The sequence below is a fragment of the Stegastes partitus genome, unplaced genomic scaffold, assembly GCF_000690725.1.
Source record: "Stegastes partitus isolate 25-593 unplaced genomic scaffold, Stegastes_partitus-1.0.2 Scaffold1684, whole genome shotgun sequence".
NCBI lineage: Eukaryota > Metazoa > Chordata > Actinopteri > Pomacentridae > Stegastes > Stegastes partitus.
The window spans coordinates 60,860-83,453 of NW_007579415.1; the positions used below are offsets into that span (position 1 = coordinate 60,860).

Genomic DNA, 22,594 nt, shown 5'->3' on the forward strand with positions numbered 1-22,594 from the left:
CATTTTTGTGTGTCAGATGGAAGAAAAAGCCAAGCTGGGATCTTGGATATTGGCCTTGTTTTCACTGCTGCTCAACAGTATTCAGTGCAACTGCTGTGGAACAGTTGATTCCTAAACACATATGCAGAAATGTTTATGTATCTCTTAGCCGAAGGTAAATATGTAAAAAATGCAGCCTCTGTGCTAACTTCTATTTTCTGAATCATTTTCTGAAAACCCCAGTTTCACAACAGTTGCAAAACAGAACAGTGAAAACTCTGCCACTGAGTAGACCACTTCACATGCTTTATTTCAGCACCCAAAATAATTAAAAACATCTTGATTTATTATACATGTACAAAATAAGTACAGAATCTCTCTTTTTAAACCATGAAAGTGGGTCTGCTTCAAATTCTTTTTTAAGAAACCCTTCGCGAAAAAGACATCAACAAACAACATGAACAACAGAGTGGGAGATGTGTGCTGTTTTTCTCTTTTTAGTGAAGAGGAGTTTTTCCACAGGGGGGGTGGGTTCAAACAGACAGAAGGATCAACACTGAACACATGGGCAGGGAAATGATATTGTAACCAGAGTCACTTGCTTGTTTTTTTTTTTATCTACAAAAGACATGATTGCATGCATTACATCTGCAGTGATCACCTTTTCAGAGGACCTCAAACCAACACTTAAGAAGAAAACAATTGCACTACATAGACAACAAGACAATAAAGTCAATTGAGTAGCACCAAAGGTTCTGCAGGCATTAGTGGCATCGATTACAGTATGACAGTGAGAGTTTCACCATCAAACACCAATAGCTGGACCTCATTGATTTGGTAATAGCACCGTCGTTGTTTTTAATTTTCCCCCAATAGACTTGTTGTGTAGAATATTTCCCCCCAGAAAAACTGGGGGTGACTTCTTGTTATGAGGTAGCCATCTACAAATTGCAATGAAGGTGAGCTTCGTTGTCTTGCTCTTTTGTCTGACCAATGTTCAGGTGTTTTTTTTTTTTCCTCATGAATTTAGAACAAGAAGACACTTCACACTTTTTACAATTTATTTAACACCAGAAAAATGGTACATATCATTTGTTGTTTTCAATGTCCTTCTGCAGTGGTAGAAAATGGCAAAAGTCACCTGTGTTTCATTGCGTGTGCAGATCTTTTTCTCTCAATCTCCAGGGGGAAATTTTTTTTTTTTTTTACACAAGCATATATTATTTTCTTGTTGCCAGTGGAAACAAAAGATTCTTTTTAAAGTGTCCTTGCGGTTGGTTTCGGTTGAAGTAGCAGTCCCAAAAAAAAAAAAGAACTTCTCATGATTGGGAAAAACACAAACACCGTCTTCAGTAGAGTGGTTTTTTTAAAGCATGTGGACCAATGGCAGCCGAATGTGAGTTTTGAATGCATAGAAAAAAGGATTTAGAGATGACTGCTAGAAAAAAAACAACAATGTCATGTCCATATTTCTTTCATTTTTACAAGAAGCAAACGGGGCCAACTTCGACGCCAAATTCCTGATCAGGGGCACCAACATCCAAAGGAGCAAAGTCAATGATGGGCAGGCGGGATGTTTTTGTTGTCTTGTACTTGATGACTGTCTTGCCCCATGAGCCAGTGTGTGACTGTGGAGAGGAAAAAAACAAGGAGAAATGGTCAGAAACTGCTCAGTGCTTCCTTAAAGGATGATTTCACAGGTATAACTTCGCTGTAAGGCAACTCAAACTCACCGTGCAGCCATCCTCGCTGACGCTGTATGTGAAGCGGCTGTTGCCCTCGGCTCTGATCTCGACGTCGTTGGATCCCTGGAGGAGCAGAGCCTTCTTCAGGTTGCCGGTGGCGGAATCCATGTAGGCAATGCTGTTCTTGCAGTGGTATGTAACGTTCTGAGAGGCCTGGTTGGACATCAAGCGCATGAAGGTCATCTGGATGTTGACATCCTCGGTATCAGCTCCATTAACGCCATACTGGAACTGGAGGGAAGACAAACACGCACAGTGTTACCGGCTTAATAGTACATCGTGAATATAGTCGATGTTTTTTTATGCTGTGTTTGTTTCCTCACCTGGTGTCCACCGGTCATGGACTCGCTGAACCAGACGTGCTTCTTCTCTCTGACGTTCTTGCTGAGGTACCAGTTCTTCATGGGGATGCTGGACTTGCTGGGGGCGATGCAAGTCTCACCAGTTTCCATGTTGCAGTGGACTCTGATGGCGTCCAGAGCAGAGCCCTGGTTGGGATCAACCCAGTACATGCCTAAAACGAAGGGACATAAACCAATTTAAAGCTCAGTTCTTCATAAAGTTACGCTTTATCTAAATTCTCTGTCAGACCATCATCTCCACTCACCGCTCTTCCACTCGGGGTGGCACATTTTCAGGTCACGGCACATGCGGGCAGGGCTCTTCTGGGTACCGTCGGGGCTGCGGATCTTCTCGACCTTCTGGGTCAGGGTCTTCAGGGTGGTGTCAACCTCCATGTCGCGATCGCGCATCATGTTGGGGTCGTCAGCGCGGTATCCTCCACGCAGGGGATCGGGTGCCTTCTCCTGAATAGGCTGGCTGATGAAGTCGAATCCGCTGCCAGGTGCTCCAGGGGGTCCAGGGGGTCCAGGAGGTCCAGGAGGACCCTGTTTCAAGTCATCCAGAGTTTAAAAATGGCAGATGCCCTCAAAAAGTCAGAGGGTATGTGGAAAGAAATAAAGACAGCAGTACAACTTACAGCAGGTCCCATCTCTCCGTTGCGACCACGAGGTCCAGGGGGTCCGATGGGTCCGGGCATACCGTTCATACCATCCTTACCAACAGCACCGCTGGATCCAGCAGGTCCCTTTGAACAGAAACAAAAGATCAGTTGATGACAGTTCAGACTGCTGTTTCACTGAAATTACGCGCAAGTGTAAACTAGCAAAGGAGTGAAGAACTACCACATGTAGAGTCACGCTCATCAGGTACAAAGTTATTTTTCTTTCTGGATTATTGTAAAACCACTTTTAGCAACTGGATTGACACTTTTGTCTTGTCTCAAAGGGCAACATTTAAGGAACACAAAACACACTTTCACTCTTTGAATATCAGATTTGTAGAGATTTGAGTACGTGAATAACTGTCTAAATCAACACATTGTGAAACAGCTGCACTTACTCTTGGTCCAGCAGGTCCGGAAGCACCAGCGGGTCCTCTCTCTCCAGAAGTTCCCTAGATGCAGGAATGGAAAAAAGGAATGTTTGAAATATCCTATCAATTAAGTCTAAATATTAAGTGTGATGTTTTGACAAAGTAAACTAGAAAACTATGAATACATCTACTCTTAGATGTATGTCCCATTTGTTAAGGAGATCCTGTTAAGTGTTTCACAGTTAGCAGTGAGTAAAGGAATGATTTCTTCCAAAAGTGCTAAAAGTTACTCACAGCAGGTCCAGGCAGACCCTGCATGCCAGTGAATCCTCTGTGTCCCTTGTGGCCTCTCTCTCCAGCCTCACCAGCCTCTCCTCTGTCTCCCTTTGCACCAGCAGGGCCCTGGATAAAAGCAACAAAAGGTTAAAAATTCCAAGTTCAGGAAATCCTGTGAGATTTCTGCAATATTTCAAGTATGTCTGTAAATTAGTGTGAGATATTATGTAGTGACAGACTTACAGCAGGTCCACGGACACCAGCGGGGCCAGAAGGACCAGCAGGGCCAGCGGCACCCTAAAGGGAAGAGAGAGGTTGGTGAAATCAGTTATCTGCACATTACATGTTATTTTTTTGAACAGGATCAAGAAAGGCATGAAGGGGAACTTACAGACTCTCCACGGTCACCAGTCTTGCCAGAGGGGCCAACAGCTCCGGGGGCTCCAGGAGTACCAGGAGGTCCAGGGGGTCCAGACATACCAGACTCACCACGGTCTCCCTATGGAAGTATATTTCCAGTGAGATAAGCAGCTAAAGGCCATTTATAGAGAGATGTATTTTCTATTTAGGTATGATCTAGAGCTCAAACATGATGAAACTTGTCCAGCAGAAAAGCATTACCTTGGGTCCGGGAGCTCCGTCGCGACCAGGTGCACCATCATGACCAGTAGATCCCTGTGGGAGAGCAGGGGAGGTGGTCAGTCAGCACTGTCTGCCAGTGAAGCCTGAATATGTGTAAATTGTGGGTGCATCTGCAGCATGTGAGAGCCTTCTGCTCATGATCGAGACCTCATACCTCACGACCAGCCTCTCCAGGGGCACCAGACAGTCCAGGGGGTCCAGCAGGTCCAGGGGCTCCACGCTCACCAACAAGTCCAGAAGGTCCCTGCTTTCCAGGCTCACCCTGAAGAAAAACAAGAGAGGTCAGTCATCTGGATGCAGGTGAACCCTCAGAGAAGAGTTTCAGAAGCACAGTTGTGTTCAAAATAATAGCAGTCCAACATGAGTAACCAGATCAGCCACTGTTTTTGGTAGAAATTATATTATCACATGACAAATAGTTTACCAGTAGTTGAGACAGAGAAACCAGCAAATCCAACATTCATGATATGCATGTTCCTGAGTCTTTGAATAATTAATTGAAAGGGGTGGGTTCAAAATTATAGCAGTGTGGAGTTCAATCAGTGAGGTCATTCATTATGTGGAGAAACAGGTGTCATTCAGGTGGCCCTTATTTAAGGATGAAGCCAGCACATGTTGGACATGCAGTTCTCTGAAAACCTGAGGAAGGTCTGTCGTTCCCGACACTGTTCAAAAGAACAGCGTGCTTTAATTAAATTGTTGATTGGAGAGGGGAAAATGTATAAAGATGTGCAGAAAATGATAGACTGCAAAGCTAAAATGATCTCTAGTGTTTTGAAATACGAAGCAAAACCAGAGAGACGCGGAAGAAAACGGAAAGACTACCATTTGAATAAATCGAACAATAGCCAGAATGGCAAAGACTCAGCCAATGATCAGCTCCAGGGAGATCACAGATGATCTGAAGTTACCTGTGAGTACTGTGACAATTAGAAGACGCTTGTGTGAGGCTAATCTATCAGCAAAAAGCCCCCACAAAGTTAAAAAAAAGATGTGCTGAAGAGGATACAGTTTGCCAAAGAACGTATCGACTGGCCTAAACAGAAATAGAGAAACATTTTGTGCACTGATGAAAGTAAGATTGTTCTTTTTTGGGTCCAAGGGCTGCAGAGAGTTTGTCAGACGACCCCCAAACACTGAATTCAAACCACAGTACACTTTGAAGATCGTCAAGCATGGTGGTGCAAGCATCATGGTATGGGGCTGTTTCTCTTACTATGGCGTCGGGCCTATTTATCGCAAAACAGGGATCATGCATCAATTTGCTTATATCAAAATACTTAAAGAAGTCATGCTGCCTCATACTGAAGAGGAACTGCCCTTGAAATGGGTGTTTCAACAAAACAACGACCCCCAGCACACCAGTTAGCAAGCAGCATCTTGGTTCCAGACCAACAAAATTAAGGATATGGAGTGGCCAGCCCAATCCCTGGACCTTAAGCAAATAGAAAACTTGTGGGGTGACATCAAAAATGCTGTGTCTGAGGCAAAACCAAGAAATGCAGAGGAACTGTGGAAGGTTGTCAGATCATCCTGGGCCGAAATACCTGCTCACAGGTGCTAGACGTTGGTCAACTCCATGCAAATGTCAAGTAGTTCTCAAAAACAGTGGTCATACAACTAAATATTAGTTTAGTGATTCACAGGAATGCTAAGTCTTAACTTTTTTTTTTCACTTTATAGAGTAAATATTCGAGTTTGTTATGAAAAATGCAAACATTGCTATTTTTTTGAACAGTCCAATATAATTTTTCCTTCGTTTTCTGTAAAGTAATTAAAATATTGATACATTTTTCTTCATGTTTTGATGTAAAATATAATGTGCAGTGTTCCCAATGAATGGAAATAAAAATATAAGGATTTTGAGCTTTACTCGCATTTTAAAAAACACTGCTATTGTTTTGAACACAACTGTGACATACAGTCTTCAGTGCACAAGTGAAGTATGAAATGATGATAAATTCATGGAATACCGTCCTGTACAACAACAAAAGATGATTTGATGGTTTGTATTACAGCTCACATAGTGTGCAGAATTGACTCAAACAAGGGTGCAGTCAGAGAACACTTACTGAAGGTCCGGGCAGACCAGAGAAACCACGCTCTCCACGCTGTCCAGGGAGACCTACAATACCACGCTGTCCAGCAATACCTTGGGGTCCAGGGATACCAGGGGCACCCTGCACAAGAGGACAAAGTGGTCAGTTAGCAAAATGAGAACAGATCCCAGCTGTACATTTTCACGCTGTTAAAAACCTTCAAAAAGCATCTATTGCAAAAGCACAGCAGGAACTCACAGGGGCTCCATCAGAGCCAGGAGAACCCTTCTCTCCACCAGGTCCTGAGGATCCAGCGGCACCGGCCTCACCGGGACGACCAGCAGGGCCAGTCTCACCACGACCTCCTCTTGCTCCATCTTTGCCGACAGGTCCGACAGGTCCAGGGGGTCCGGAAGCTCCCTAGGAACATAGCACAGAATGTTGGAAATGTACAAACTGATATGAAGACAATTTATGATGGCAAAAAAACAGGTGGCTATGTGCACATGTTGAAACTCACAGCAGGGCCAGGGGGTCCAACTCTTCCAGCAGGTCCAGGGAAACCAGTAGCACCCTAGAAAGACGCACAAGCATGAAAAAATAATGAGAAAAAAAAAACATATCCCCAGGAGTGTCATATAATGCTTTAATGAATGCACGCTTGATGGATACTCACAGGGGATCCAGCACCACCACGAGCACCTTTAGCTCCAGGAGGTCCAGCAGGTCCCTGTTGACAGAAATTGAAGCACAATTTAATAATAACTTAGAGAAACTATGATCCTTTGAAAGAAGTTTCCTTCATTAAACTCATTGTCAACTCCACCTGACATCACTTTGATACTTGTTTGGGTTGTATGTGGGCCGACCTACCTGAGGTCCAGCAGCTCCAACAGGTCCACCAGGTCCAGGAGCACCAGCGTCTCCCTTGGGTCCAGTGTCACCAGACTCTCCTTTGGCACCAGGCTGACCATCAGCACCCTAAGGTGGGAGGAAAAAGACACATCAGTACATGTCTTCTCAAGCCTGTTCTGGTCTTTACTCAGTGTATTCGTGCAGTATTTTCACACAATTGTCAGCATTTAAACATAAAAATACCAGGGTGAAAAGTAAAACACTTACAGGAGGTCCAGCAAATCCAGCAGGTCCGGAAGGTCCAGTCTCTCCACGCTCACCCTGGTAGAGTAATAATTGACATTTTAAGGTTACTCAAGTCATATTTGTGCATACATTTACTACACGCTATGTACTGAAGATACAGATCAACTTGCTTTCACCAATTTTGGTTTTAGAACATTTCAAGTTTTAATCAGATTTTGCATTCGGAGGAAAACTTACAGGGGCACCGCGAGGTCCAGTTGGTCCAGCGACTCCAAGGGCACCAGGCTCTCCCTAAAGCCAGAGGTGAGGAAGAAGTTGGTTATCCTAAACATTTACTTTATTGTCAAAGTCAGAGTCTTTGGCACAAATTGTGTGCAGATACACCATCTTTGAGCCAAAGGGCAGATATCAAAGTTAGAAAGTAAAGAGCTGAATATCTATTTGTAGGAGATTTTTGGAGCTACATAAGTGGTTTTCTATTAAATTGTTTGAGACAATCATTTGAAAGCTTGAAGGACACTTCTGAAAATGAGGCTCTATTCATGTATGTACTAAATGTGTAGTAAAAGCAGATGACTTTAATTGTGCAGGAGGAGGAGGAAAAGATCAAGCAAGCTCATGACAGCTGATATTTGTATGTCCAAACCAATGTCTGATCTCACCTTCTCACCCTGAGCACCAGGGGGTCCAGGGACTCCAATAGCACCAGTCAGACCACGAACGCCATCTTTGCCGGGGGCACCATCAACTCCCTTGGCACCACCATCACCCTAAAAAGAGAGACAGGTTATAAACAATCAATTGAGATGATAAAAAGTATGCAGTTTTAAGAACCCAAACATGTTAGTAATATATATTTGGGTGATTGGTTGCGAAAACTGAAAGCAGCCATTGTTTACATTTACTGAACCACTTTTGGCTTATTGTCAGAGAAAATAAACACCTCAATACCGGCAAGCATTTAAAAGATTTTTAAAAAGCCCTATAGTTGGAATGATAATTGACATTTTTGGCATCTATTCTGAGATTTCTGAGATTTACATTAGGGAAGTGATCTCAATTCCTGTCTCAAAATTTTTGGAAATATTTCATAATTACTTCTTTCTAGGTTAATTAACCTGAAAACTCCACTAAATGAATGAAAAAATGAAATTAAATGAGGGAAATAACATTGAACTCTTCAGGTGATACAACATGTATGATTTATATTGTCTCTTATAAGCTTTGAAATAATCCTAATGATCAGTAAGTTAAACTGAGTCCCATTATCGCTGATACAAATATGAAACAGCTACTACCCGAGCTGTACTGATACTCACTCTCTCTCCCTTGACACCGGGGAGACCGCCAGCTCCACGCTCACCAGGCATTCCCTGCATACCGGGGGATCCCACACCACCGGGGGCACCAGCAGCACCGGGCTCTCCCTGTGAAAGCACAAAAGTAAAAACAAAATGCTCACATTAGTACCCACTGATGATATTAAATTAGCTGAGAGGGAGCAATTCACAAAGAATAATCAGAGAACAGTGTTGGGTTAATGTGCGTATATTGTGAATACTGTGGAGATGATTTGTGTTTGATCACCAGAGGTCAACAAGGGGTCACTATACTGTTTATGATAAAGAAATAAAACCTAGCTTTTTCAGTTTTTTGAGCCCAGACCTTTGTCAGCTTTACTCATGTATTCATTACTTGTTGTGATGCCTGGAAGATTCTGTATAATAGCTTTACCTTTGAGAAAGTAGTGCAGCAGTTTTGTTTCTTATGATCCGGTGCGAGGTAAAATATTTCCTGCACTCGAGGCTTTACATGTCCATGTGTGCATCTGTGTGTACGTGTACATTTGGATCAATATTTAGAACAGATGACAGATGTGTTGCCCATTTTCTATCTGAAACTTTAAATTAAATACTATCACAGCAGGGTAGACGTCACACGACTGAGGACATTTAAATCCAAAGGAATCTGATCTGCTGCTGACTAACTCAAACAAGAGTTGACACTTATTGTGTTGTTTTAATGGATCCTCTTGCCTGTCTGTCCTTTAAATCAGCAGCTGAGTTTGTATCTGGAATCAAAACGGTGCTAATTTCTGCATAAATCTCTCTCTGCATAGATTTTTTCTCTCTCCGCTGTCTAACCGGTGGAGGCAGATGGCAGCCCTCCCAGAACCTCGTTCTGCTAATATTTCTTTCTCATTGTGAATCATTTATCTCAATGATATTGCAAAGTTTTGGCCTTTACATTTAATTTAGCCCTAAATTTGCTTTGTTGCTCATTTCTGTGGGGAAATAGAAATGCATTTTAAGCTAACTGGTATTGCTTTAAATGTGCTAAATAAGTAGGTGACATGAGAGACAAGACCCTGTCTCACTCTCACTACTTTAGCAGACTATTTAAAATGAACAAATGTGCTATTTTATGGTATTTGGAGATCAAAATTGATATCCCGATTCCAGCCCAGCGAACGAATAGTCGGCTATTCAGCTATTCGGGTCCAGTCCTACTGGACTGACATGTGAGATTTAGCCACCTTAACTGCAAAATCTGTGTTTAAGGAGAGTTGTTTTTTTCTTTCTTTTTTTTTTTTTTAAATTTTAATATACATTAGCCTACCTTGGCTCCATCGTTACCAGCAGGGCCAGGAGCACCACGAGGTCCACCTGGGCCAACAGGTCCGGGGCCACCACGCTCACCAGGGAATCCTCTGTCGCCCTGAAGGAAAGAGGAAACACATTGGTCACAATCTTTTCCACCAGGTGAACAGTGTTTGCCAGAGAAGGTGAAAATGGTTTGCTTCTGAAATGTAGGAGATACTCACTCTTGGGCCAGATGGGCCAGGTGGTCCAGCCTCACCGGGAGCACCCTGAACAAAACAGGGAGAGGAGAGGAAGTTATCATGATGTATGATTTCAAAATGATGTACAATGACACAATCTTGAGAAGGAAAAAAAACGACAGAGTATAACGACATAATTTGTAATAATAAATCTGTACATGGTTTTATGTGCTGTACATCTGACTCTCTAGAAGATGTCTAAAGGGACTATATCCAAGGCTGCACATGAAGGCTGAGCTTACAATTGTGCACAAATTGGGAGACAAAAACTAAGATTTGTGCGTTTACAATTCCATGTGATTCATACCTGGTCACCAGGCTTGCCAGTCTCACCAGTAGCACCTTGGGGTCCGGGAAGACCCTGCACAAGAAAGAAAGGTAAAAAAGTTTAGCACTAACAAGTGTGACACAACTAAAAAATATAAATCCAAACAAAAGACAGCACTCTGGCAGCTAGAATACTCTTAAAACCCACCTGGAATCCAGGAGGACCAGCAGGTCCCTGCTCACCCTTCTCACCAGCAGGTCCCTGAACAGAGAGGAGAAAACAAAATGATGAGAAACTCATGCAAGCACATCACATACACTATGATTCATTTTAACTATCTATAAAGTCAGGCTCATAAAATGTACAACTATGGCTTTGTCTGATGGTAAAAAAAACATTCCATGCTTGTTAATGAAATAATGCAGATGAGATACATACAGCAGGGCCAGAAGATCCAGGAGCACCAACGTCACCATCTTTGCCAGGAGCACCCTGTGAACAAAAACATTACCCAAAGTAAGTTATCAACTGCTCTTTTAGTATTTTCATTTTGATAAAAACCTTCATTGACTTGTAGTTTTGAAAATATAAAAGTACTTACAACAGCGCCAGCAGCACCAGCGGGTCCTCTCTCGCCAGCCTTTCCACTCTCACCCTGTTAAAAAGAAATAAGTCCATACTTACAACTGCTATATGGGGGATTTCACATCAGTATTCCTACTTGATTTGAGTTTTTGGGCCACAAAAAGCTATTTGTTATAATTACCATTGAATTTAATTTATTGACAAAATTTGGGGTTTTATTTAGCTCTACAAAGACTGGGGTTGCCAGAATAAATGCAACAAATTATCAATTTCAATAATGTTCTTGTTTTTACAGTTGAAAAGAAAGCAAGAAGTTCTGTTTACTCACAGCGGCTCCCTTGGGTCCGGGGAATCCCATTACTCCAGGCTGTCCTCTGGCTCCAGAGGGGCCAGGAGGTCCAGGGCGGCCATCTTGTCCAGTGGCACCCTACAGGAGGAGAATACAGGAAATATTAAGAATAGATCCAGTTTGATTTGATTCTTAAGAGCTTAGATTCCTTTGCACTGCATGACACATTTTTTAAAATCAAGTAAGTCTTGGTACTTACAGCAGGTCCAGCTTTGCCGTCAGGGCCGGGGCTTCCAGGGCTACCAGTCATACCCTAAGGAGACCAAGCCACATGTGAGATTCATTGAACATAAAGAGCTTTAGCATGGAAATGGTACATCTGAAGAAATACGGTGTTGAACTCACCTTGGAGCCAGGGGCACCAGGAGCACCAGAGCTGCCAGACTCACCAGTGGCTCCCTGAGATCCCATTGGGCCAGGGGCACCACGCTCACCAGGGGCACCCTGTCATACAAGCAGAAAAGAGTCAGGAAATCTGGGTATGTTTAAATATGTTAAAGGGTTTAAAGTTTGATAAATCTGCTCCTGATCTGGTTGAAGGATCATTGGGTAGACTGACTGACTCACCTTGCCACCAGCAGCTCCATCAGCACCAGGGAAACCACGAGCACCAGGGGCACCCTAAGGGAAAAACAGAAAATCGTGTCACTCACTAGATGTAGGTGATCAGGAAACACCTGACGGGTGAATCCCCTGGGAATTTAACATACTGTAAATGTGCAGAAGATTTTGTAGAAGCACAAATCACAGGGTTTTAACAATGAGGTCTCCAGTGGTGGGAAGGTCTTGAGGGTTTTAACACTATGTTGCTGTGAGGCACTAGAAATGCAGCTGCAAGTATCTGAGAAAAATTAGATAAGAATGAGAATGAGATGTAACGTACACGCTCTCCATTGGGTCCACGGGGTCCAGCACCACCAGGCTCTCCACGAGGTCCTCTCTTTCCTTCCTCACCAGAGGGGCCGGGAAGTCCCTGAACTCCAGCGGGGCCCTGGAAAAGACAGGAAAGTCAGTCAGACAAACCATGTTTTGTTTGTTTTCTTATATCACTCAAAGTAGGAAATAAATGGTTAGAAACAGTTAGGGATTGAAGCATTTTGAAACTTACAGGCTCTCCCTTGCCACCAGGCTCTCCCTTAGGACCAGGGTTACCATGGTCACCCTGTTGGCAGAAATGTACAAAATCAATTTAGGCCTGGATCTTTATAGCACTTAACAATGATGTATCTTGACAGAAAAGCTCCACATTCACATAATCAATAGTCCTACTCACATTGTTACCCTTGGGACCAGGAGCACCAATAGCTCCCTGAGCTCCAGCAGGACCACGAGAACCGGGGAAACCAGGAGCACCAGCAATACCAGCAGCACCCTGTGGGATGGAGAGTTTGCGAGTCAGAGGACTTCATGTGGAGGATTCAAGTGCAATAAACACAAGCGATGTGGATGATACTTACAGGACCACCCTTAGCACCAGCGGAACCATCAGATCCAGGGGAACCCTGTTGACAGAGGAACGAAAAACAAGCATTTTATATTTTTTCCTTGTCAAACAGTGTGGAAAAGAAGTGCCTACAGACAAGTCTAGTATCTACTCACAGCAGGTCCGGCAGGTCCAGCAGGTCCTGGGTTACCAGGCTCACCACGGGCTCCCTGGGGTCCCTCAGATCCACGGCCTCCCTGAGGACCGCCCTCTCCCTGTGGAGGGAAGCAACAATATCTTAGAAATCTGCACCTGTAGTATCACGTGGTGGCCTGTTCAATCAGAAATAAATCGCTCTGTATACATGAACAAGCATTAATTTTAAAGTTAATTTGTTTACACTCGTGGAAAATTACACAGCTTGATTTTAAAAGAGTTAAATTACAAAGAAATAGCACAAATAAAGACAAAAGAGTCCCTCGAATAATCTTAAAATGATTCATTGTAAGTAATGATTTCAAACAGCTGGATTTTTCTGTCATTGCAGCCCAGTTTCTGACTGCTGTCACATCTCTGGCAGCTTATTTCTCCTCCTCTTGATTCCTAAAATAGCTCAGGCATGTGTGACTTCATCATAGGTGAGAGTTACTGGATATTAAAATAGATCCTTCACTAACAGCAGCACAGAGGAGAGGCAGCAGAGGTGAGGTGCTATTAGTGGTCTACTGATGCCATCTGGTGGCTAAAGTGCTCACCTGGGATATTCAGTATAAGGCCAAATATGTTATTTTCAGTTTGACAACATGGTGTTTAATGACAGTGGTATAGAGAGAATCTGAAGACTTTGCTTTGGAAAGTTTCCCGAATGTTGATCCTAGAAAGTCTAAAATCTCCTACAGTTAAAGTGAGATGACAGGGTTTCATCTGCACAGTTACTGAACCCTGGTTTTCTGCTAATAAGCAACATGAGGGAGATTATGAAACAGCGAGTCAGGTCTATGAGGGTTGCAAAGAAAGCGCAAGACTAATAAATTCAAATACAATCCTGTGTTTGAAGTTTGACAGTAAAGCCGAGCAGTATTCTTGCACCTAATCCAAGTGGGACAAACCAAATCGACAGGCTATTTTTAATGCGATGGCCAGATTATTAGTAGACTTACCTTAGCACCAGCACCACCGGGGAATCCAGGGGGACCAGCAGGTCCGGTAGGTCCCTAAAAAATACCAATACATGATGTTAACAGCCAATATTGATCCACTAAGACATCTAATATTCTGACAGAAGAGCTGATGCTGCATCTAAATAGCATCTGTTTGGTACCAAATCAACACTGTACTGAATATCTTATTGTAGATGTATGTAACATCTTTAAATAGGGGGTATAACCTCAAATAAAGTGGCAATAAACAATGCAAAAATACTTACAGGAGGACCAGCAGCACCAGTGTTGCCATCATTACCACGAGCACCCTGCAGAGGAGGAAGAGATCACATCAGGCATTTGCACATCTAAATAACTGTAAGAGACTGAATACCAAAGGTAAACAGAGTCATGCTCTAGTTGTAGTGCGGTTTTTCACTAGCAGGTGTTTTAGTAAGTGCGTAACATTGGGAAGAGACACTTACAGAAGGGCCAGGAGGTCCAGGGCGGCCTCTCTCACCAGGAAGACCACGAGCACCCTAGAAATGACAGAAAAAAAATAGAACAATTTTAGCGTAACAATACTACGGCATCTCACTTAACCCTTTATGAAGATATAAATCAGATCAGCCTTGCATGAAATCTTCCCTATTACTGCAAGAAATAATTTTATTCTTTCATGTGTTGTGAGATAAAACGTACCATGGCACCGGGGACACCATTCTCACCAGGGGAACCAGGCTCTCCCTGTAGACAAACACAGACGCAATTAGCTCTGGACTTGCTGTTTAAACAGAAATATAGGTGCAGTTTATATGATTTTACAGCTCATCCTGCTATCTTACCTTGGGGCCAGCGGGACCAGCGTCTCCCTTGGCTCCATCCAGACCGCTGAAACCCTGAGGACAAAATCAGGAAGCATCATAATCAGCTCAGTCACTCCTCATAGCAACGTCACAGCAGCTGAAAATGATAATTCTTCCAAACTCACTCTGTGTCCCTTGATGCCAGGGAGTCCGGGGGTTCCAGGGAATCCACGAGCACCCTGCATGAGGAAAACAAGAAAGTTTCAAAAACATGCACGGCAACTTTGTCTAATAAGCTTTAAAATTTGTGTTTTTCTGCAAATTTAGAGGAAGTACAACCAGGATTGAACCTACTGAACATACTGGACAGAATATTTAAAGATGACTAAAATAATCTTGTGTGCCCTTGTGTGTATTCTGACTGTCAGCTTTCACATTAACAGTAATACAGGATTCATTCTGGCTGACCATCATTTGACCTTTAGTGGTCCTTCAGTGGGAATCGCTCACCTGAGGGCCAGCAGCTCCACGCTCACCAGGGCGTCCAGCTTTGCCGGGCTCACCCTGTTGAAAACACACGAAAAAGGAGGTAAATATGTAGGTGTGGAAAAGAACAATATCACTGAGCATACTATGGTTCCTTTATTCAATCAAAAAGAAGACCTAAAGATTTATGACATATGAGAAAATAACAACAAAGGATTTAGCTTTAGCTGTGTGTTTCTGCAGGTTATGCATGAAAGTACTTCATCAAATACAAACAGTGAACAAAATAGTCAGAAATCACTCACATCATCTCCGTTCTTTCCGGGGGGACCTGAAGGACCGCGAGAACCCATGGGTCCCTAAAAAACACCAATAAATAACTGGATTAGCACCAAATCAATGTTGACTATTTCAGGAAAAAGTCTGAATAAGAAGCACGTTGTCACAAAGCGATGCTGTGCAGATGTGTGTCAGTGGGTCAGCAGTTACAACAGCAAGTAAACTGTCTAAAGTGTAAGTACAGCTCTACTAAAAACAATCATGCAGATTTCTGAGGCTCACAACTGAGCTAGTAAGAACTAGAAAACAGAGCAGTGATGTGTGCAACGTTAATATGAATTAAACTGGCCTTGTTTTCACGCCTAAACTCAACATCTTTATCTTGGAGAAAATAAGAGTTTATTTAGTAAAACATTATGTATACTCACAGCAGCTCCGGGCTCACCGGGCTCTCCAGGGGGTCCAGTGAATCCCTGAGGACCCTGGGAGGCAAAAATAAAAACAATTCAATACAACATCTTCTTTATATTACATATTCATCTCGGATACACTGTCATGCTAGAAAATATATTTTTGGCAAACTGTGGGGGGGGGGGTATTGAGAGCATGCTGATAAAGGGAGTAGCTGTAACTGATAAGAAAATACTTACAGAGGAGCCAGCATTTCCAGGAGGACCACGGGGACCCATAGGACCCTATTGATGATAAACAAAGAAGAAGCCATTAGATTTCTTTCTCGGCATGTTCAGCAAATGCAGGTATTTTGAAGGAGAGAGAAAAGCCTTCCTACCATTGGGCCTGGAACAGCTGGGCCGCTGGATTTGGAGGGGTCAACGTAGCTCATTTGAGGAGAGAAGTTCTGTGAGGGGAAATTATGAAGAATGGGCTTTGGAGAATGGCACATAAGAGCACTAAGTTACATAGGACATCTGAAAAGTGCTTTTTTTCTTTTGATAGTTTTACTTTGTCACTCTGAGTCACATCCTACAGTGTAAAGACTTCTATTTTAAGTGAGAAATACAGCAAACTAAGGTTCCTGCAGTACTAATACTAGTATGTTAAAATGCTTTCACGTGTCACTCAAGGCCGTCAAACTTAACCGGTGAGATTAACACGAGAATCGGTGCACTTTCCTCAGAGCTAACCTGAGGAGAAGGGAGCTGTCTGCTCTCTTAGTGCTGAAATGCTAATTCAGAAACTTTCTCTCTTTCTGGCATAAAGTTTCACCTTTGGATCTTCCTTCTTAATTCTGTCTATGTATAATAAAGATCTACAGACAGAACTGGATTGCAAAAATAACTAGAAATTACATGTATCTCAATTGTAAACAGACTAAAATCATATACAAAACTTAATCTTTGAACCCTTTCTGGGTGTTCTGACTTGATGATACTTACTCCGCCAAGGCCAGGGGGGCCAGGGGGGCCGGGAGGGCCGGGAAGGCCGGGCTGTCCGGGGATTCCATCATTGCCAGGAGGACCAACTGGACCCTGCAGAAAAGATCGCACAGATATGATCAATATTCATTACAAGAAGTCCAGTCATCAGCACATCCACTACACACTAGGATACACGTTTTATAACATCACAAAGATGAATAACAAATAGCTTTAATGCACATTTTGTAGCTCAATCGTATACTGAGACATTATACAATTCTTTTTTCACTTGTTGTACCCAAAAAAAAATAAGTTAGGTACTGTTATTTTGAATTTTAAAAAAATAAAAGCTGTGTTTTAATTTTAAAGATGATCTCATTTTTGCTTTCTTGTTGTCATTCAATAACCAGGTTGCTCTTAGCTGACCTCTGAACTTTCAATGACCTCTTGACCTTGTGACCTAATTATCAAAAGGTCACTGCTGACAGTTACGTCATCAGCTTTTACGTCAGTTTGTTGGGGCTCATTCAGCAAATACACAGAGGTGCTGTGAAGATTTTTACAGTTTTCACTCTGCAAACATGCAGCAAAGCTAAAAATCTTGTGAAAAAAACTAAATGCAATGCAGCAAAAATGACAACTTGCATGATTTCTGCCTAAATGTTCCTGAGACAATATTATCTGTTAACAAAACTACACAAAAAACCACACAGCACAGAAACAGTGACATGTTAGTCTTTCAGATACAAATATATAAAATAATCCTGTTTAAAAATATCTATGAAGAATAAGTTGCCTTAAACATTATTATAGTCCACATAGCACATATATACAGTTATTCCTAAACAGGTGTCATTTGCATTGAAGAACATGAACAGAACCTACGTTGTCTCCCTTGGGGCCAACGTCTCCAACTGATGGCTACAGATGGACAGAAAAACGGAGTTAGGCTACACTACAATATTTCATCCAGACTTTAAAGACAAATGCATTATCTAGAATATAAGCAGGCATAACTAATCTAACAACCTAAACTGCCAACATCTCTAAACAGAAATCATTATGTTTGTTCATGCTCTTGCCTCACTTCATTTTCAATATTATTCAAAGTAAAAGTGCAAAAATACCTCAGTCACTGGTTCCAAGCCTACAAAACCAACAGAAAAAAAACACGTCAACACCTCTTGAACATTTATGAGACACATTCATCATATTCGACATCATCTGAAAGTGCTGGGTTAAGCTTAGCTTCAAGCCGTATAAAGTTTGTAATTTATGGCTTTCTTACTCTCGTCACTTTTGAACTGCTGTGATAAGCGAATGTCTTCTGTATGATCAATAAAATTTATCTCATCTCATCAAGCTGTAAGTCAAATCTATCTGTAGCAGGTTGGGAGTCAGGGCAGATCAAACCCGATCTAAAAGCATAACTGCTGAATCATTTCCGTAGCAGAAAAGGAGGAAAGATATAAATATTGTTTGGAGAATGTGACGGGTAAAAACCCTTCTGCCCCCTGCAGTGTCACTGCACAGGTAGGCATGCTGGAAATGTATATATTCATTGCCAGACTGCATCAAACAGAAGATATAATCCATCGTTAAGAGAATGCTTATTAAAAGTGAACAAAACGTAATCCAGAGCGGTTCGTTTCTGAGAGAAAATCCTCAAGCAAGCAGGCAGGCAGGCAGGAAGACAGGCTGAGGGCCTCAAATCCATGTGGTCATAGATGGAGTGGGGAGGAAACTAGGTGGCGCCACAAAGCTAATTAAACCACAGAATTGGTGATGGGTGGGTGGAGGGGGGGAGAGTGTACCATCAGTGTCGGGGCAGATGGGGCAGCACTCTCCGTCTGGGATGATGGGGTCGGCGCAGTCGGATGTGTCCTCGCAGATCACCTCATCGCACATGACGGTTCCGCTGTCGCAGACGCAGATCTGGCAGGGCTCTGGTTTCCATACATCCTTGTCGTTGTACAACTGTCCATCTAATGTGCAGCTGCCGAATGTGCCTGAGACAAAGCAAAATGATGACGATGAGTTTGGCGACACTGACAGTAAATAACCAATAATGCAGATATAAGTGTTGTATGAAAGCTGGTTTAGATCCACAGTATGCAGGTATGTTTGACCTTTGCTTTACAGGTGTGTGGGCAGGGATTCTGCTTGTAAATACAGTTCACTAAAAGCGGGAAAAGGATGTGTTGCTTGCATCTAAAGTAAGACAAAGTTCAGTGAAATAATGTCTCTATTTTGGACTACATCTGGAGTTGCCAAAGTCAAGAAATAAGCTCTTACAAAATCCAGTGTTTGGTGACTGATTTGTGAGCAGGAAAAGAGCTTGTAATGACTCTAACATCCATGTATGTCTACACTGAGCTATAAGTCATTTGAGGCTGTTTTATGCCAAAATACAGCCCGAAGACAGAACCAAGATGCCAAAAATTACCGTCCAACATTCCTGCACGGGAAAAGTTTAAGAGTTTCTCCTCTAGAACCTGGAGTGGAAAATTACACTAATCACTTTTCAGGATGAAGTGGGAGGCCCGAGGTTTGGAGGATGGACGCACAGTTCCACAGTTTGCCACAAAGCGGCGCTGCTACCCTGCAAAACGGAGGCCTTCCGCACCCTCTCCTGGATGGTGATTAATTGATGTCTAGACTATTTCACTGTCGACGTCAGACTTCAGCGATTTTTCCGTTGTCATTTTTTCAGCGACCCAAATCAGTTTTATACAAACTGATGTTAAAAAAAAGAATGAAAAAAGACTTCATTCTGTCTGACATCCATCCAAAGCCCTGTTGCACTATTAACATGACTGATAAAAGTCTCAATTCTTATGTTTTGTTATCTTAAAAAAAAACTTCTATTTGCTCACTTTTGGTGCGCATTCGGTGAAAATGTCGGAAAAAAGATTTAAGCTTTGGAATGTACAGGCTTTAGCACACATTTGTGAACTGGGGTAAAGTTTCCTAAAACTTCTGAAAACTGCTTTCCAAACTAAGTTTATGCAATAAAAACTGCCTTTCATTTATTTTCTAGCTCAAATTTCTATCAGCCTGCGCTCCAGCCTTCTTTGAACTCAATGTCCTGTCATTGCGCATCAGAGAGTGCAGCTGCGCCCCTCAGGTTTGCTCTCCAGCAGGAGGACGCACACTGAGCATGTATCTGCACGTCAGTGAGAGCAGCAAACAATAAAGGAGAAAAAAAAAATCCAGTCTATAAATTCCTATTCGCCTCCAGATCTCGGAAAGAAAAAAGAAAAAACACAATCACTGTGTAACAACTTTTCACCATCACTCTGCCCACTGGAGTCCCGCAGAGGACGGTCAGTTCCAGCAAAACTGCTCAGCATCCATCCACATCCTGAGGGTGCCAGAGGAGGGGGGAAAAAAAGACTCAAATCAATGTTTGAAAGTGATACTTACTATCATCCTCGCCTTGAGCTCTCGCCAAAAGCACTGTTGCGCTGAGCAACAGCGCTAACCGAATATCCACAAAGCTGAACATGTCTAAATATTAGACATGTAGATTCTTTGCGGCAAGGGGGATCCTCTTTTTCTCCTCAGACACCACTCATACAGGGTAGGGTCCGGTCTGCGTGTTACTCCAATCCAGACCCTAGCAGAAACTCCCTACTGCCTAAACAAATGAGTTAGCTTGGCTTTTATATGCCAAAACTTTTGGGGAGGTCCTGTGCGCACCAGATAAACTTGTACATGTTCGAGCGGCAGAGTCCCTCCTTCATCACAGAGAGGGGGACGTCTTAAAACATGTCAAACAAGTTCACGTTTCAGCTCAAACGTGGACGATGAACACGGTCACCATTTACGCGCCGGCTCTCCAGCGTTCAGACGTGTTCGATCATCTTCTCACTCTCCACGGATTTTCTTAATTGAGACGTTTGTTTGTTTGGGGGTGTTTGATCTTTCCGGAGTCCGAGCTGAGAAGCTGCGTCGCAGAGCCCGATTTTAGCTGGATTATATTAGCAGATCCCCAGTTTACAAAGGATGTGCTGAGCAGCTGGGGTTCGATTACATTTGTGCAGGGAGTCGTCTTGTTTAAATACTTTTATTTCGTGATGGGAACAGTGTTTTCTCTTTTAAAAAGAAGTGAGCATTAGTACCAGCTGAAGTGACGTGTGCGCAATTACGCACGAAGAGCTATCCAGATGGAGGTTAAAATGTTACCAAGCTGGTCTGTGGCTTCTTAAATGTTCGGAAGATGAAACTATTTTCTTATTAAAACTTATTATGTGCTTCTGCAACTTACAGATATTCTTGAGAGGAAATCCTTTCATGTCTTTGTGCATTTCTCTCTCTTTTTCTGGGTCTCCACACCTTCTGAGTATCAAGCATTCACAAGGAACTGCAGATTAACACCAACATACTGTACAAACAGCACAAATGCAGAACTTCACACACACATTGCATCCAGTCACAGTCATCTTTAAAGGAAATACTAACTCCAAACCTAATGTCATTATGAAATGTTGCCACATTCCCAAGAATAAACCTCTACACCTCATCAACTCCTACCAATAATAACGCTTTTAGTACTCTCAATGTATTAAAAGTCATCTAAACGGAACACCATAAAAAGTTTAAAAGATGTACAACTATCTGTGTTAAAATCCACTTTTTTTTTTCTTCTTTTTTTCAAAAAAGAGACAAGGCCATCCCACGATGTTAGAGACAGAGAGAGGGAGAGAGAGAGAGAGAGAAGAAAATCTGGCAGATCCACAAAGCAGTCTGGTTACACGTCGTGGACACGTTGCAGCTTCTACAAACTACAGTATGGCCCAATCTGACCTCTCATTTACTCGCCACTGCTATCTTCTTCTTTTTTTTTTTGGAGACATTCAACCAAAAGACGTTTTCACAAGCTGAAGACGACAACGAACGTGCACAAGAGAAATGACCACATGCATATGAGCATGTCAGATTGGTGTTCCAGAAATGGGAGTGTGTTCGTAAGCACATTGGAAATGAAAATGAGGAGTGTATTAAACAAGATATCTTCCTGAGATGACGTCTCACAGAATCTTGCAATAAAAGTAATGCTAAAGTCCATCTCTGTGTTTTGCAAAACAGCTACTACCAGCTAGTCATTCTAGCTGAATCAACATAAATTTAAAAAGACAACATGGTCGTAGCTGCAAATAAGACAAACCATGAACCGAGAACAGCAGATAAATACTAGTCGTCAATATTGCATACAAGCTTCATAACAACTACTACATGTGTGGCAAACACCTGGTTGCTTGACCCCTACAGTGAAGGGATCCAGTGACTCTGCTATGTTGTGGAAAGCATTTTGCGAGCATGGCTTTGGGTTTACTTGCTCTTTTAGAGTTAAAAGTCAAATCAATACAAAGTTGTTCTGAGTGCCTATGAGGAAAAATTTCTATCATGATGCAAGTGGACTCTGCCATCCATAGGGCACAAGGGGTCACTGAAGGGTTCGATGGAAATGATTTGTTGGACAGTGCTTTCCACCACCATCAATAAAACACTGAAAATGAGGAAAAACATTTTGGAAGACTAGTGTTTGGTTCTCCAGTGGAGTTCAAGAAACCTGGAGAATTCATGGTGCATTGAAGTTCAAGCTGGTTTTTACTTCATCACCTGTCTGTACATGCTACTTTTTATTGAACCGTGCTAGCAATGAGCAGAAGTATATTCATCCATCCATTATCTATACACCGCTTAATCCTCACTAGGGTCGTGGGGGGCTGGTGCCTATCCAAGCCGACTTAGGGCGAAGACAGGGGACACCCTGGACAGGTCACCAGTCTATCACAGGGCCACAGTTAGAGACAGACAACCAAGCACACTCACATTCACACCTACGGACAATTTAGAATCACCAATTAACCTCA

The 22,594-nt window shown here is 42.6% G+C and overlaps 1 protein-coding gene across 2 annotated transcripts; it reads right to left on the bottom strand.

Moving 5' to 3' along the window:
- Window positions 1-268: 268 nt before the first annotated feature.
- On the bottom strand, window positions 269-20,370 carry col1a1b (collagen, type I, alpha 1b). Of its 2 annotated transcripts, none has more exons than XM_008301537.1 (51): window positions 20,142-20,370; window positions 18,530-18,724; window positions 17,843-17,862; window positions 17,601-17,636; window positions 16,734-16,826; window positions 16,127-16,222; window positions 15,987-16,031; window positions 15,765-15,818; window positions 15,363-15,416; window positions 15,082-15,135; window positions 14,757-14,810; window positions 14,611-14,664; window positions 14,468-14,512; window positions 14,251-14,304; window positions 14,050-14,094; window positions 13,784-13,837; window positions 12,800-12,898; window positions 12,658-12,702; window positions 12,474-12,572; window positions 12,309-12,362; window positions 12,084-12,191; window positions 11,768-11,821; window positions 11,546-11,644; window positions 11,400-11,453; window positions 11,180-11,278; window positions 10,868-10,921; window positions 10,705-10,758; window positions 10,474-10,527; window positions 10,306-10,359; window positions 9,981-10,025; window positions 9,776-9,874; window positions 8,476-8,583; window positions 7,819-7,926; window positions 7,394-7,447; window positions 7,178-7,231; window positions 6,929-7,036; window positions 6,732-6,785; window positions 6,576-6,629; window positions 6,314-6,475; window positions 6,089-6,196; window positions 4,171-4,278; window positions 3,996-4,049; window positions 3,766-3,873; window positions 3,618-3,671; window positions 3,393-3,500; window positions 3,126-3,179; window positions 2,704-2,811; window positions 2,332-2,611; window positions 2,048-2,238; window positions 1,713-1,955; window positions 269-1,607 (listed from the first exon to the last, which is right to left on the bottom strand). In XM_008301537.1, exons 1-51 carry the CDS (start codon window positions 20,221-20,223, stop codon window positions 1,461-1,463), a joined length of 4,371 nt encoding a protein of 1,456 aa, XP_008299759.1. In that variant the 5' UTR covers window positions 20,224-20,370; the 3' UTR covers window positions 269-1,460. The 2 variants fall into 2 exon arrangements, with proteins under 2 accessions (XP_008299759.1, XP_008299760.1); XM_008301538.1 differs by having other exon boundaries at window positions 16,127-16,195; window positions 20,142-20,369.
- Between the last annotated feature and the right edge of the window lie 2,224 nt (window positions 20,371-22,594).

Excerpts from the sequence above, each read along its gene's own strand:
- col1a1b (XM_008301537.1), bottom strand. The coding sequence starts at position 20,223 with ATGTTCAGCTTTGTGGATATTCGGTTAGCGCTGTTGCTCAGCGCAACA. Across the intron at positions 14,095-14,250 it reads CTGGACCTCCTGGCCCTTCT|GGTGCTCGTGGTAATGATGG; the intron begins GTAAGTGTCTCT and ends CCTCCTCTGCAG. Across the intron at positions 6,476-6,575 it reads TTGGACCCCCTGGCCCTGCT|GGAGCTTCCGGACCCCCTGG; the intron begins GTGAGTTTCAAC and ends CTATGTTCCTAG.